Source organism: Microcaecilia unicolor, chromosome 13 (assembly GCF_901765095.1).
Source record: "Microcaecilia unicolor chromosome 13, aMicUni1.1, whole genome shotgun sequence".
NCBI classification, from domain to species: domain Eukaryota; kingdom Metazoa; phylum Chordata; class Amphibia; order Gymnophiona; family Siphonopidae; genus Microcaecilia; species Microcaecilia unicolor.
In genome coordinates, this window is record NC_044043.1 from 7,046,863 (window position 1) to 7,062,567 (window position 15,705).

Genomic DNA, 15,705 nt, shown 5'->3' on the forward strand with positions numbered 1-15,705 from the left:
TCTGTGTATGTACTTGTAAGAAGTGCTCACAAGGTAATGTAACAGAAAATTGTTGCTCACGTCAACTTGGTCCTTTACTCACAAAGAAAATTTGATCTCGTCAACTCAGTCCTTAGAGCAAACATTATCCCAGGGCATCCTGGACTTGTTTCTATGCTGGGTTTTTATCTGCCCTGCTTGAGCCTTGCCCTCTCTATTGAATATCTGGGAACCTGGCTGCTGAAAGTGACCCAGGGAGGAAGCTGACTAACAATCTTCTATGCACTCCCTCACAGGCTCCAACAAAAGGTCCAGATAGCTCTTATAAAACTTGGCCATGAAGCCATTGAGACCATGTGCTTTCCCCAACGTAAGTGTTTTGATGGCCTCAAGCACTTCATGGTCCATTATCTCTCTATCCAAATGCACAGACTCATCTTCCCCCAACTGTGGAAGTGCACAGCTCAATAGGTATTCCCAGTGCCGTAGCGAGGGCGGCTGCCACCCGGGACGGTTCGCTGCTGTGCACCATCCCCCTTGGCGCGCACCCCCCCCCGGAGTGCATTCTTACCAGTGGCATAGGAAAGGGGGAGGGCCGGTCCGCCCCAAGTGCACGTCGCTGGGAGCTGCGTCTGCTCCGCTGGTTCTCTGCTCTCTCTGCCCCGGAACAGGAAGTAACCTGTTCCGGGGCAGAGGGAGCAGGAAACCAGCGGAGCCGACACCCCACCAGCGGCGTGCACCCGGGGCGGACCGCCCCTCCCTACACCACTGGGTATTCCTCTTTTTCCTCCCTGGTATACAATTTCTGATAAAACCTTCAAAAGGCCTGCTGTATTTCTTCCTGCTTGTTAACAGAAAAAAAGGTTATTATCATTTACAGGTGTTTTCCATTGACAGCAGGACTAACTAGGCTCATAATTCCTCTCACCTCCCTAAGAGCTGTATTACTTCTTGACCTCTGGAACCAAGGAGAGAGGGGATGCTGAGGAGAGTACTGAGAAGAGAGAGCTTTACACTTTGTTCTGAAACCTGGGAAAGCTGTTCCATGCCAGTGACATAGGATGGCATCAGCCACTTTTGTGCCTAACCAATCCTGTTATCTAGGGCAAACAGCTGTTACAAGTGAGCAACAATGGGGTCGATATTCAAAGCGATTTAACCAGCCAGAAACGGATCTTGACTGGTTAAACCATCTGCTCTTGGCTAACCGCTCATTATCAGCAACACTTAACCGGTTAGTACTACTAAAAACGACTGATTAGTGTTGAATTGAAAACTGGCTATTTTGGAGGCGTTCCGCGAGTTGAGTTGGTACATGCCAATATTCAGCACTTAGGGCCCTGTTTACTAAGGCGCGTTAGAGTTTTTAACGCTCCTACAATTAGTAGGCACGTTAACCATGTAGGCGCCTATAGGGATATTGTAGGCACGTACATGGTTGACGCGCATACATGGTTAGCGTGCGTTAAAGATGCTAACGCGCCTATAACGCAGCTCAATAAACAGGGTCCTTAATCAGCCATGTTAACTGCATGGATAAGATCACGTAAAAGCCAGTCCTGTCTTTATGTGGTGATCCATAGCTGGTTAACTGCTGAATATTGACCTAACTAGCTAAGCAGGGGCGAGCATGAAAACCCAGAAATTCAACGCCGGTGCCCAGACATGGCTCGGCATTGAGTTTTCGGGTTTATTGCCGACAGTGGTCAGTAAAACACTGATTGCTGCTGGCTGAATATCGAGCCTGATGCTTTTTTACAACCTATTACTTAATTTCAGTTGGGTGAAGTACAAGAAAGTCTTATGAAATCCTGCCAGTATTACATAGCGAGCCAATAGCAGAACAAGGCCACGCCTCCCGTCACATTGTAAGAGGTGATTTGAAAAGAGTTGCACACTATTTAAAGGCGTAGATAGCATCTTTAGAAATGTAAATCAGCATGCAAATGTAAGTAATGATTTTATATAAAGTGCTACTTATACACATTTCCCGTGGCATGCAGAGATATCAGAGAGGTGCAGCTTGGGTGATTTTTCAAAGCATGCTTTTATTCCTTATTTTAGAATGGCACATAACTGTTGACTAACATCTCAATTAGACTTGGGATTAGGAGGAAAGAATTGTGTTTACCCCTCAGGTGTTCAACCCCCCCCCCCCCCCCCCCCCAAAGTGCCAAAAGTTTTAGTTTTAACATCTTAATCTGTTCCCTGCCAAAGTGCAATGTTCCAAAATCCACCACATACAGATACATTTTATAATGTTTTCCAAGTACAGAACCTGTTTTACGTGCTTTTATAAAATTAAGAAAGACTAAGGAGGCTAGGGGAGACATGATAGAGGTATATAAAATAATGAGTGGAGTGGAACAGGTGGATGTGAAGCGTCTGTTCACGCTTTCCAAAAATACTAGGACTAGGGGGCATGCGATGAAACTACAGTGTAGTAAATTTAAAACAAATCGGAGAAAATTTTTCTTCACCCAACGTGTAATTAAACTCTGGAATTCGTTACCGGAGAAAGTGGTGAAGGCGGTTAGCTTAGCAGAGTTTAAAAAGGGGTTGGACGGTTTCCTAAAGGACAAGTCCATAAACCGCTACTAAACGGACTTGGAAAAATCCACAATTCCAGGAATAACATGTATAGAATATTTGTACGTTTGGGAAGCTTGCCAGGTGCCCTTGGCCTGGATTGGCCGCTGTCGTGGACAGGATGCTGGGCTCGATGGACCCTTGGTCTTTTCCCAGTATGGCATTACTTATGTACTTATGTACATGTGTATAAGCATCCGTACCAACAAGATGGCAGGTAGTTCTACGTGCAGCAGTGTACATATTCCCAGGCATAGTTCAGGCAGAGCAGGAATGAAATTATGATATACATGTTTGCTGTTTCCTTGGAATGGATGCAAATTTATGCATAAGAATTTGGGGATAATTCTGGGTGGCCTCTGCTGCCTATATATAAAATAGTCACCTTTCTTGATTTTCCACTTAGGCATTTGCATATAAAATTACACCCATAAGTGTAAGTATTGCTAAAAATGTAGTCTATTTTTTTTTGTTGTCTATAATGACTTTTTCTGATGCTTCTTTGGCAACACTATGAGCCCGAGGATGTTGAGGGGAGTTCAGACTTCAGGTCAGGATATGAAAAATTCCCATCATATTTTAATAGGCGCTTTTCCAAATGGTGCCTCGTCATGCGCAGTGACAGCAGTGATTTTGAAAAGCTGCGTGTGGGAAGAAATGTGGAAATACCCGCCACATATGTATGGGAGTAGGTTTTTTTTTTCTTTAATCAATGTGTCCAATATTCAAAGGATTTGTGCTCCTAACTTTGGCCCTCATGATCAAAAGCCCCGTGCTGTTCCAAACAGCGCCCTAAAAATAGCGCCTGGACAGCGCAGGGCTTTTCTGCATCGATGATCAAAGATAATGCATGCTAATCTAAGCAGCGCTATTATCTTTGATTATCATGTTGAAGTGCGGGAGAATTGCCCCTGAGCATGCGCTCAGCACAATCCTCCCACACTTGTTTGACAGGTCTGGGCTGTCAAAAGCCCAAACCTGTCAAACAGCCTGGCCCGAGGCCCGAACAACGAGGCCCCCCCAAACCCCCAGAAAACGTCGTGGCCGCCGCCGCAGGCCAAATCCTCTCCCACCCAGCGACGGGGGGGGGGGGGGGGGGGGGCTGGAGGATCGGTGGGTCTCCAGCCCCCAAAACCCCCAGTAATCATTGCTCCATCGACACCCCCCTGGCCCCGTCCCGGCCCCCTCCCGGCCCCCCTACCTTGTGTTGGAGGAGGGACGCAGCCTGCCTGCCTCCCTCCTCTTCCTGTCAGTCGAAGCCCAAAATGGCGGCGCCCAGCACCGCCCACTGCATCCTGACAGGAAGAGGAGGGAGGCAGGCAGGCTGCGTCCCTCCTCCAACACAAGGTGAGGGGGCCGGGACGGGGCCAGGGGGGTGTCACAACACCACGGACCACCAGGGAATTTAAGGAGAACGCTGGGGGGAGGATTTGGGGTGGGCTGGAGGTCCACCGGACCTCCAGCACCCCCCCCCCCCCTGTTGATGGAGCAACGATTTCTGGGGGTTTCAGGGGCTGGAGACTCACCGGACCTCCAGCCCCCGTTCGCGTTTGCCTTGGGGGGAGAAGGGGTCCTGCCAGCATGCAACTGCATGCTGGACAGGGCTCACCATTCCTCCCCAATGATCCGCAAAATCTAACGCCAGCTCGGAGCTGGCGTTGATTTTGCTGCGGCCAGTGACCCAATCTTTGGCGCGCTGGTCGCTGATCATTGGGGATGAATGCGTTAAGCGCCAATTAGCATGCATTTGCAAGCTAATTGCGCTAGAAGCCCTGTTTAGCATGCATTTGCATGCTACTTGCGCTGAGAGCCCTCAAGTGCGCTGTTTCAGGCGCTCGAGGGCTCTGGTCATGGGTCGGCTGCAAACTCTGGCGCTAGTATGGCGTTAACAACCTCTAGCGCCAGAGTTTGCTTTTGATCACGAGGGCCTTTGAGATTTATCTCCTAAATTGGTCTCTAAAGTAGGTGACAACAGGGGCAGATTTAGGGTGGGGAAAAAGTTAACAGCTTAGCACCGAGGTTCAGCACTAAGGGGCCAATAGTCAGAGCACAGGAGTTAGGCGGGCTGCCTCCCATGGCCGGCGCTGAGCTCGGATATTCAATGCCTGACTGTTTCCGGTGACTAGCATTGAATTTCTGGTTTATTTTTGGCTGGTTTCAACTTAACTGGCCAAGTCAATATAAAGCACTGGCCGGTTAAGTTGAAATTGGCCAAGGATAGGTCTGCTATTTCGACGGCCCAATTTTGCCACCAAACGTAGCTGGCAATGTGCTGAATATTAGCGGATAGCTGTCTATATTGCATGATGCCTACTTCTGAGGATCTCTTTAGAAGGAAGGGATCCTCAGAAGTTTAGCGGACATTGGGTGGCAGAGCCGGTGGGGGGGGGGGGGGGGGGCAGGGCTGGTGGTTGGGAGGCGGGGCTAGTGCTGGGCAGACTTCGACGGTCTGTGCCGTGAGGATGGCAGATACTAATCAAGGTCAGGTATACACAAAAGGTAGCACATATGAGTTTATCTTGTTGGGCAGACTGGATGGACCATGCAGGTCTTTCTCTGCCGTCATCTACTATGTTACTATGCTATAACCAGTTATTCACTAACTGCTGACTGCAAATATCCAGCGGGAGGGAACTGGCTATCTCCTGCTGAATATTCGGTTAAGCGCTATTTAACCAGCCAGGAGCCATTCCTGGCTGGTTACATAGCACTGAATGTCAGGCAGTACAGTCCTAATTTAAGCTCTTAAATGTAGGCAAATGAAGGGCAATCTTAACTTTTTAACTTTTAAGCCCCTAAATTACGAAGAAGCTGAAAATGTAACTTACCCCTGATATTCAACTGGCAGTGGTCTGCATATTCAAAGGCATGGAATGAGACCTGGATATTCAATGCCAGGCCTAAACCAGGCATCAGCACTGAATATCTGGGTCATAAGTGGCCACTGGAATTTATCCAGATACTGGCAATATTCAGACCTGTACCTGGGTAGGTGTCTGGAATAAGAACAGGAGCTTCTTCTGTCTGGTTAAATTATATATTAAATGTCTATTTCATAGGCTCCTAAGTTTGACTGAAAGTAGGGCTCAAATTTAAGAGCCCAGTTTTTTTTATTTGTTGAGTGTTGCTCCCACTGCAGATGAATAACCTGAGCCAACAGAACCAGTGTACCCCCAATCACCCCTAACCTCTGAGCGCCATGATAACCACACAAAACAGTTGACTCTCCCTCCCACCCAAAACTCCAGGCACAAAGACACCCCAGCAATAGTGAATGCTCCAAAGTGTCCCCAGTCACCACCTCTGGCCTTACTTGGGGTCTCTTATGTCTAATGAGAAGTGATGCCTACACGTTGCTATTATGACCCCAAGTTCAAAATGGCTACTGAAATCCCTTGCAGTAATCACATGGTACAGACTGCCAAATGCTGCTTAACCCTATCGGTAATACCATAAGATTACTGTTAGACATCTCAGCAGCCATATTTGAACCTGGGGTCATATGAGCAGGAGTGAGTGGGAATCAGTCCTGCTTCCACTAGGCACAAGTACCCCAATAAGGCTGGGGATGGGGATTATGGGATGGGGGTCTGCTGAGAACTTCAGAAGGGATTCATTGTTGCCATAAGGGTTATGGGTAAGGAGGATTCATTACTATGGGGATGGGGGAGGAGTATATCTCATGGGGAGAGGGATCGACGACTGTCATGAGATTTAGAGAGAGTATCAGATGTTTTACGTGGTCATTGGGAGGGGGGAAATTGAGGTCCAGTTATACAGCTACCCCTTCAAACAGGCACTTACGCGTGCCTTAAAACAACTGTGACTGCTGAGTCTACCTTTTTTCTAATCAACATGGATTCCCCTTGTAAGTTGGGGAATTCGCACTAATACTGCAGGCCTGCCCTTACCACGCCTCTCTTCACCTCCCCGAAATCTAAATGTGGTAAGCACCTCCATGTTTAAATAGCTACTATTCTAAAATAGCATTTACATGTGTAGGTAAATCTATATATGTAAATGCTGCTCTTTACATGTGGGATGCTTCTTAAAAAACCCTAGTATATGTGTTCATAAAACCTTTTTAAAAATACTTGGGTTTTTGAAACAATGGGCTTGAACACCCATTCTACAACCTAGACATCCTATACAAATTTATCCACCACATGTTCTGGGTAACTGAATGCATTGACTTCCCATGGAAGGAAGCCCTGCTCTCCAGCCAGTGAAAATCTGTTCTGTTCTTTCTGTTTGTACAGGAGGCTCTTCTGAATCTGTGGATCTCCTACAGTGATGGTACTACTGCCCCCCTCTCGCTGTATGACCCTAAGGATTACAACCTTGTGGTAAGCAGTCTGAATGAGAAGGTGGTCTCAGTCAAACAGGACCGGGCCTTTCCCTTGGTTGTGGCATCAGAGATGGAAGATTCTGGCAGTCTCCTTCGTGCCGAGTTAATTATTTGTGAGGCCTGTCAGAAAACAAAGCGGAAAAGCATTCTCTTCACTACCTTTGCTAATGTCAGGGTTCATTTTGGCTCTGAGGAAGCAGCTGGGGAGGAGGAAGGGCTCATGGTGGACTATCCAGGTGCTAGTGATATGCCAAACAAGCCAGATGTGAATGACCAGGAAGACAAAGCTACCAGAACAGCAAATACCACAGCAAGGGCATCTGTAGAATCTAGACTGAATCCCAGTGAAGGCAGCAGTCTGCCCAATATCATCCAAACCATAGATGACTTCCCCACTATCCCTACAGGCTTCGTGCAAGTAGCCCGGGGCCTGACAGATCTTGAGATTGGCATGTATGCTCTCCTTGGAGTTTTCTGCTTAGCCATCCTGGTTTTTCTGATTAACTGCATTGTCTTTGTGCTGAAATATAGACACAAACGGATCCCACCCGAGGGCCAAGCTAACACGGACCATTCACATCATTGGGTTTTCCTTGGAAATGGGCAACCCCTACGAGCACAGAATGACTTGTCTCCTCAGCCTGAGAGCCCTGGCAATCCTTTGGAGAGTGTTCAGACATGTTGTCATGCTGACCACCACAGCAGTGGCAGCTCTCAGACCAGCGTGCAAAGTCAGGTGCATGGCCGTGGAGATGGCTCCTCTGGTGGCTCCACCAGGGAACACAGCGAGGACCCACTCAACTCACCTACCTCTAAACGGAAGAGGGTTAAATTCACCACATTCACTACGATGCCTTCAGAAGAGCTGGCATACAACTCCATCCCCATTGCAGATGAGGAGGATCTTGCATGGGTGTGTCAGGACATGGGACTTCAAGACCCAGAGGAAATGCATAATTATATCCACCAAATTAAAGAAATTGTTTGAACAGCAAAGCAAATACCCCATCAACAGAGAGACAAATAAAACAACTGTTTTGACATGGGAAAGACTAGCAGGAATATTATAGATAACTGAGTCATTTTTAATTTTTTTCTTCTTTTGCACAAGGGTTAAGGATTCAGAACCCTGCTCAAATAAGCACCCACCGTTTTTTAAGGGAAATTATAGATATATATAAATATATATATATATATGTGTGTGTGTATACATAAATCAGTAAAACGATAAGAAGCTAAGACAGACCAGTGTAATCTAGCAAAGAGAGAAATCAGCAGGCAAGTTACCAGGAAAAGCCAGAAAACATCAGGGGTCTAAGGGAGTAATGTTTGTAGGTTGGGACGTACCTCAGCATAGAGTGAGAGAGGGTCTTACAGTGCAGAGCTTAACATGCTAACATTTCCCACTGTGTTTCAAAAAGATTACAAGATTTTCACATTACAAGAGACAGTCAAAGCTGCTCACCAGAACCTCTATCAAATATTATGGGGAAGGGAAATAACTGATTTAGGTACCACCTCCCCTCCCCACCTTGTTGGTTCAACCATCATAAAAGTCCAATGCTTCTAAAAACCAGCGGTCAGTATCTGGTCAGTGTTGCATAAATAATTGTACTTGTGTATTGAATGATTTCATGCAGCCATAGAGGGAAGCAATGTGAGCCCTACGGGTTCAGGAGACCGCTGTGGTTCTACCTAAGCTCTTACACAGCTCTAGGAGAGAGATTTTTGTCTGAGACATGGCCTGCAACCAACATACTCAGTTATGTTAGGATCTCCATTCCCAACACTGGCTTGGCTTTGTCCTGGCAGAGAGCCGATAAAAGTGAACCATTTAACCAACCAACACCAGAACCCAACTGGCTTACAACATGAGTGTCATGGCAAGTCACTTATACTGCTCTTAAATCAAGAAATGTGTTCCCCTTCTCCCTCATTTCCTTCCTGTTACATCTAGCTATATTGTGCTTCTGGCTACCTCCTTTTTTCTAACGCTCAGAGTTTACTTTGTATGGCTTTTACGTTCTCCGCAAGCGGTGAGTGAGTTAGTGATGCAAGGAACCAGAAATTATAAAAATGAATCAAGCATAACATTCTGTTTGTCACAAAACATATGTACACTCCACCCCCACCCCCACCCCATGCGCACACACCCTTACCCTAATCCGACATTTCTTCAGCTTGTAGGGTACAGCTCAAGACTCCCTAATCTACTCTTGATCCCAGGGTTCATGATCTCATCCCTGGCAGTACCTTTCTGTAGTCTAGTTCATGGTAATTCCAAAGGATTTCATGGAGCTTTCCAGGTCTGTCCACTAGGATGAAGCCACCCTGCAGAGGCTCCAGGAAGGAGATAGAAGAGGCATGCAGAAACTGAATGGGCAGCTGTAATTGTCTAAAAGAAGCTCCCTTCTCTGATGATATATCATGATCTAAGGTCATCCAGCAGGCAGGGACTGAGATCAACTGATCTCTGCTCAGGACTAGACCACGACAGACATATTAACTCTGGGGCCGATATTCAAAGCAATTTAACCAGGCAGAAGTGGCTCCTGACTGGTTAAATCACTTGTCTGGGTTAACCGCTCATTTTCAGCGGCATTTAACTGGTTAGTACCACTGAAAATGTCCGCTTAGCACCAAACTCAAAACCAGCTATTTTAGAGTTGTTTCGGGGGTGGAGTCAGCACTTGGCCAGTTAAGTGTTGATATTCAGCAGTTAACCGGCTAAGGTAACTGCATAAATAGGACCGCATAAAGTGAGTCCTATCTTTCTGTAGTTCGTCATAGTCGTTTAAGTGCTGAATATCACACTTAACCGGCTATGGTTTTGCCAGCTCCGTAAAGCCAGAAATTGAATGCCAGAGCCCACACCTGGCCCGGCATTGAATTTCCAGGCGTAACACTAGCAGTGATCAGCAAAATGTTGAGCGTTGCCGGGTGAATATGGACCCTTCTGTTTTTAACTCTAGGTGACAGTGTACAAAATATGGCTGTTGTGATCTTCCTGGTTGCAGTCGGAGACATGCAATATTGCTTTATTATTGAGACAATGGGCTGATATTAACTTGGTTAACTTCTGATGTGCTGGTAACCCTCCACAATATATTTTGTAGCTGTTCCTACCATGCTTTCATGTTCATACTGAGCACTGTGGGAGTCTGATAGCCAAGCTTGTTGGAAGGACCTTGGAATGTTTCTTCTTATCTCTCAATAATGTGTCATTAGAAGGTAGATACCCACTTTTATTATCATTTACTTTGAGAAGCTAGGCACCAACCTCAGTAATATGTGACATTCTCATTTCACTATTTAGGGCCCTGTTTCCTAAGCCGTTCTGTGGGCACACTAGTGTTTTACACATGTGCCAAGGCCCCCTTTTACCGCAGCTGGTAAAAGGGAAGTCTCGCTTTCCTACAGGAAATGGCTGGGCAGCAACTAAAGCACTTGCTGTGCGGCCATTTCGGGGGGGGGGGGGGCCCTTGCTGTCACCCATTGAGGTGACGGTAAGGGCTCTCACATTAACCCAGCGGTAACCGGGCAGCGCGTGGCACTCCCCGATTACTGCCGGGCACACTCTGGCACTACAAAAAGAAATACATTTTTGTAGCACTGGAAATGACAGCACGCTAGGGGTGGGAAGTACTGCAGGACTGCTGCGGTAGCCCGGTGGTACTTCCTGTATAGCAAGCAGTAAGCCCGCATTGGGCTTACTGCCGCTTAGGAGACCTAGAGACACCCATAGGAATACAGTGATACCTCGGTTTTCGTTGATAATCCGTCCGAAAACAATCGACGAAAACTGAAGCAATTATTTCCATATGAATCAATGTAAATCCAATTAATTCGTTCTAGACACTCCAAAATACATACCAAAAACACATTTTATAGAGAATAAATATAGTCCCATGATGGTGCTAAAGGGAAAGGGTTAACTTATTAGCAAGGGAAACACTTAACAGGGAAAATGAGATTTGAGCACATGTGATTTTATCTTGCGTGCGTTGCGCTAGACGCACGGGGTGATGCTCACACAATGAGAAACAACGCCACAATGAGCAGGAGAACGCGTGGGTTGCCCTTTGCTTTCGCAAAATTAGCAGCGAGGTCACGCCAATGAAATCCGAGGCGACCAACGAAATCTGAGACAAATTTTTCACTGAAAAAAATCAACGAAAACCGAAACCGATGATAACTGAAGTCAACGAAAACCGAGGTTTCACTGTATATGGGTCTCTAGCGTTTAGCGTGCTCTAAAAATGCTAGCGCACCTTAATAAACAGAGCCCCTAGTGACTGGCAGCAGGCTGAGAGGTACAAGTTCACACCAGTGAGGTATTAGCAGCACGAAGTGCCTCAAAGGACCTTAACTACAGTGACAAAACGGCTTCTTTCCACTGGAATTTTCAGTCTCTTGTTTTGTGTTTTGCAAGGGATTAAGGGAGAAACTTTTATGAGTCAGCCAGGTAGAGCTGACCCAGCTCAGGAACAGACAGAGACTCCCCTAAGGAAAGAAAGCACTATAGAGGCTAGTGGGACACAGTGGGGTAACTTTATAAAGCATTTTCCACATGACAAGCCTATTTCACAAGCAGGAAATGTCTTTACAGAATTGCACAGGTAAATATGCATACTGATAAGGGCATACATTGATCGTGCACAGGTAGTGTGTAAAAAGGACAAAACAACACACCTTACACCATATATAGAATTCAATCTGCATCAATAAATTCTAAAACCACATCACATTTTCAAATATATCAGTGAGGGGGGGGAGTTATTTAAGGTACAGTAATGGCCCTAATATGTGTTATTTGCCCCATTAACAGGTGTTAAATTCCACTAATGCACATTGGTGGGAGGCGGGACTGGTGGTTGGGAGGTGGGGATAGTGCGGGGCAGACTTAGACGGTCTGCCAGAGCCGGTGGTGGGAGGCGGGGCTGGTGGTTGGGAGGCGGGGATAGTGCTGGGCAGACTTATATGGTCTGTGCCCTGAAGAGGACAGGTACAAATCAAGGTATATACAAAAAGTAGCACATATGAGTTTATCTTGTTGGGCAGACTGGATGGACCGTGCAGGTCTTTTTCTGCTGTCATCTACTATGTTACTATATTACCCTAATGCATGTTAATATGAGGTACTGTGGGTTACATAGTAATGAAAGACAAAGAATGCAAATGCTTGCAAAACAGCTCATTACTATGTAAACTTAATAGCGCGGTTTATGGTGAACACCGCAAGACATGTTATTCCTAAAACCACCAGCAAAAATGTATCATTATTTCACTGCTCCAGGAGTATGGAGCAGTCATTTTTAAAGGAGTCACTACTCACAATCAGGAGCTGCTTGCTCCCGCTTCCCCTTTATCTTCCTCTTCCCCCTGAATGAACTCTCTCCCCTTCCCAGGCCCAGAATCCCTTCTAATGACATCCCTTCCTGCCTAGAAGCCCCTTCAATAATCCAAAGCACCCCACCTCCCATAGAACCCCCCCCCCCCCCCCCCGCCCTTGGCCTACCTTTTAAAATTCCTGATGTCTATTGGGTTTAGGGTAGGAGTGATCCCCAGCCACTCCTCCCCTTTATGGTCCAGAGTTCAAAATGATGCCAGCAACTCCTAGCAGTAGGCAGGTTGATCTCTAGTGGTAGTATTGCAGAACTACTGCTAGGGGGCACTGGGTTAGAGATCACTCCTACCCCAAAACTCACTAGACCCCATTGATTTATAAAGGTAGCCCCCAAGAGGGGGACTAAGGTAGGGTGGAGGGTGATTGGGCATCTTCCAGGTATGGGGGGGGGGGGGGCAACTCCTGATTGCAAATGCCAGCCCTTTAAGAAGCTACTGGGATGGTAAAATAAGACTATTTCCAAAAGCGATCTGAAGCAGCATTATTCTTGTACCGTGGGAGTGACTAACCTACAACAGGGCTGCCGAGAGGGGGGACAACATTCCCTGGGCCTGGTGCCGGCAAGCTTCTTCCTGGTCTGTCTCCTGCTCCTGTGTGCCAGGACCCAGATGATTATATTAGCGCGATAGCCTGGGTGATCTGGGTTATCACATTGATGCAATCATCCGGGTCCTGGCACACAAGAGCAGGAGATGACAAGCTGAGGGAGGAGCAACCTCCTTGAGTCAGACACAGGAAGGTAAGGAGATGGGCGAGGATGGCAGCCTGAATGTGGGGGGCAGCCCGAGTAGGGGGGTGGCGTGGCAGGCCAGGTGGGGAGGCGGCGGTCGGCGGTCCTGCCTTGGGCCCAGCTGAGTCTCTTGGAGGCCCTGACCTGCAATACTGAGCTACTGCAGATTAGTCGCTCCTGTGGTAAATTAAGGTGTTGCAAAAATGGTACATTTACTACACATTAATAATTTTACCATCCTCCTCCTTCCCCCCCCCCCCCCCCCCCGGTGTAAAACACATCAATTAAAGCTCATCATGGCCATGTTTTGCCTTAAGTCTGCATCAGGAGTAAATCCAAACAAAACCACAATGATAGAACTCTAAAAAGAAAATTTCTTCACCCCGGTTTGACAGCATCCAAAAAATGATTACAGCCCACCATTAGCAGAATTTCACTCATCAGCTCCACTCAGTCTACTTAGGCTCTAAGGTATTTTGTACTGTCTTTCCTTTTGTTTTATTTTGCGAGTTGGTTACCTCTTTCTGTGTCTCATGCACAGACATTTCTGGAGGTGGGGCGGGGGGCAAAGTTGTGATATATGCAATATGTAAAATGGTACATGCATAAACTGCTGAAATCTATATATGGTGCCTTAATTTCCGTGTGGAAATCAAAGCGTATTCTATAACAATGCGCGTAACTTAATTGGTTATCGAGCGAATCAGCGCTGTCAACTGGATGTTAACAAGCAATTATCAGCACTAATTGCCATTAAGAATTACGTGCAGAACTCACTAAGCATATTCTGTATCGTGGTGCGCATAAATTTTAAGTCACATAGTTGAAAAGGGGGCATGGCCATGTTGTTAAAGAATACACCCGCTCTGCATGGCATAAATGGCCGCGACTAAATTTGGTCGTGTGGAAAGGCACTCGGCATATTCTATAAACTATGCGGAAATTTAAACCTATTTTATAAGATTTAGGCGTACTTTAGAGAATACGCCTAGGCGTATTTTTTTTTCGTGAAAAATTTTAAGGGGCCATATATAGAATCTAGCCCAAAGTGCATTCACATGTTTACACTTCAGAAGGAATTTGAAAACCTTTCGCTTTCACAAATTTGGTCTCTCAAACTCATTAATTAATGTACTTTGTTTACTTTTACAAACTGTATAACTCCCTGACTCTTGCTTTATGGAATCGTCCTTGAACTGTTAATGCAAAGGTGGAATACAAGTCCTGGCATAACATAACGTACACTGTCTTGGGGCTTTTGGAAATTTGTGTGAAAGCATTTGTGCACTATTGGGGATCGTTCTGAGAGCCTGTGCTGCCTTCATAGAATACCAATCCAAAAGCACCTTCTCCAATAAGAAAGTAATTCATAAAGGGGGTCCTTTTACTAAGAAACAAGGGCCCTGCAGTAGTGGCGGGGGCTGGTTTTCCTGTGTACTAGGGTCCTTTTTACTGCAGCGGGTAAAAAGCCCCTAAAACAATGGCCATGCGGTAAGATTACTCTTACCGTTTGGCCATGTGGGGAGGGGACGCACTTACTGCCACCCACTGAGGTGGAGGAAAGGGGCTCTCACAGTAACCTAGCGGAAAAGCGCACTGCACGAATACCGCTGGGTTAGCACCAAGCTGTTACATTTTAAAAATATTTTCTGGTGCACGCTCAAGCTGGAACTACCGTCAGCAGCCACGTTGGGCCAGCGGTAGTTCCGAGATAGTGAACAGGAAACCCGCGTTGGGCTTACCGACGCTTTGCAAAAGGGCCCTAAAAATAGTTAAGTTATTTAAATAGAAGTGGGAACATCAAACAAAGGCTTTCAGATGCTTATATGTATACTGCTCACATTTGAATCGCTATCTAGAGTTATAATCACCAGGCTCACATCGCTACTCTTTGGAGTACTTTGGTTGAAGAATGGCCAATCACATTTGCAATTAAACTGAAGCAGAGCCAGTGCTCCAAACGTGATCGCATTGGTACTTTTTGTTCATTGCTAAGTGCCCTGTGCTCTTTTTTTTAGTATTTATTTGAAGATTTTGATCTGAATGTTTGTTTTCTGTATTATGAGTAGCTATTTTTATGAAGTACTTGCTTATTTGAGAAGGTGCTTTTGGTCTTGTATTTGTGTTCATTCACAGTTTTGTTTTGTTTTTGGGGGGGGGACATTGGTGATATCCAGCTTTTATAAGTTCAGCACTTTATGAAAGTTTTATAGGTGTGCTGTTAGAAATTTTACCCCCGGTATGTGTTTATGGAGGTTTGGTTGAAAGGTTTTGCAATGTATTGTGATAGGGACACAGAAAACAAGCTTTGAGGAATTTGAACTGCTCTTTATAAATGGTATAAGCTTCTTTACTGAAATTTACCCACCGTTCTGTTCAATTTTTTTTCTGAAATAAAAATTAAATGAAAACCAATGTGGAAGCTCGATATCTGCTCTGGTTTGCTCTTTCCAGGATGGTAGCAACAATTTCTGTTGTGTATTAATTCAGACGGGTCAACATACCTCTCTCACATCGAGCTACTGTACCATCGCATCATGGGAAGCTACCTCTGCTAATCGGAGGGAGGACGTTGCAGTATGGTCAGGCAGATAGGATTTGTTGACAGGTGTTCTTGCTGAGACCACTTGCCTAGTGTCAGTGATTTATGAG

The 15,705-nt window shown here is 46.1% G+C and overlaps 1 protein-coding gene across 1 annotated transcript in view; it reads left to right on the forward strand.

Annotated features, from left to right (window-relative positions):
* Positions 1–8,055, forward strand: part of TMEM132E (transmembrane protein 132E) — a 1,213,499-nt gene extending 1,205,444 nt beyond the window's left edge. The window contains exon 9 of the mRNA XM_030185882.1: positions 6,828–8,055. Within this exon, the coding sequence (XP_030041742.1) occupies positions 6,828–7,904 (1,077 nt within the window). The 3' untranslated portion in view covers positions 7,905–8,055. The remainder of the gene's footprint in view (positions 1–6,827) is intronic.
* The last annotated feature ends 7,650 nt before the right edge of the window (positions 8,056–15,705 follow it).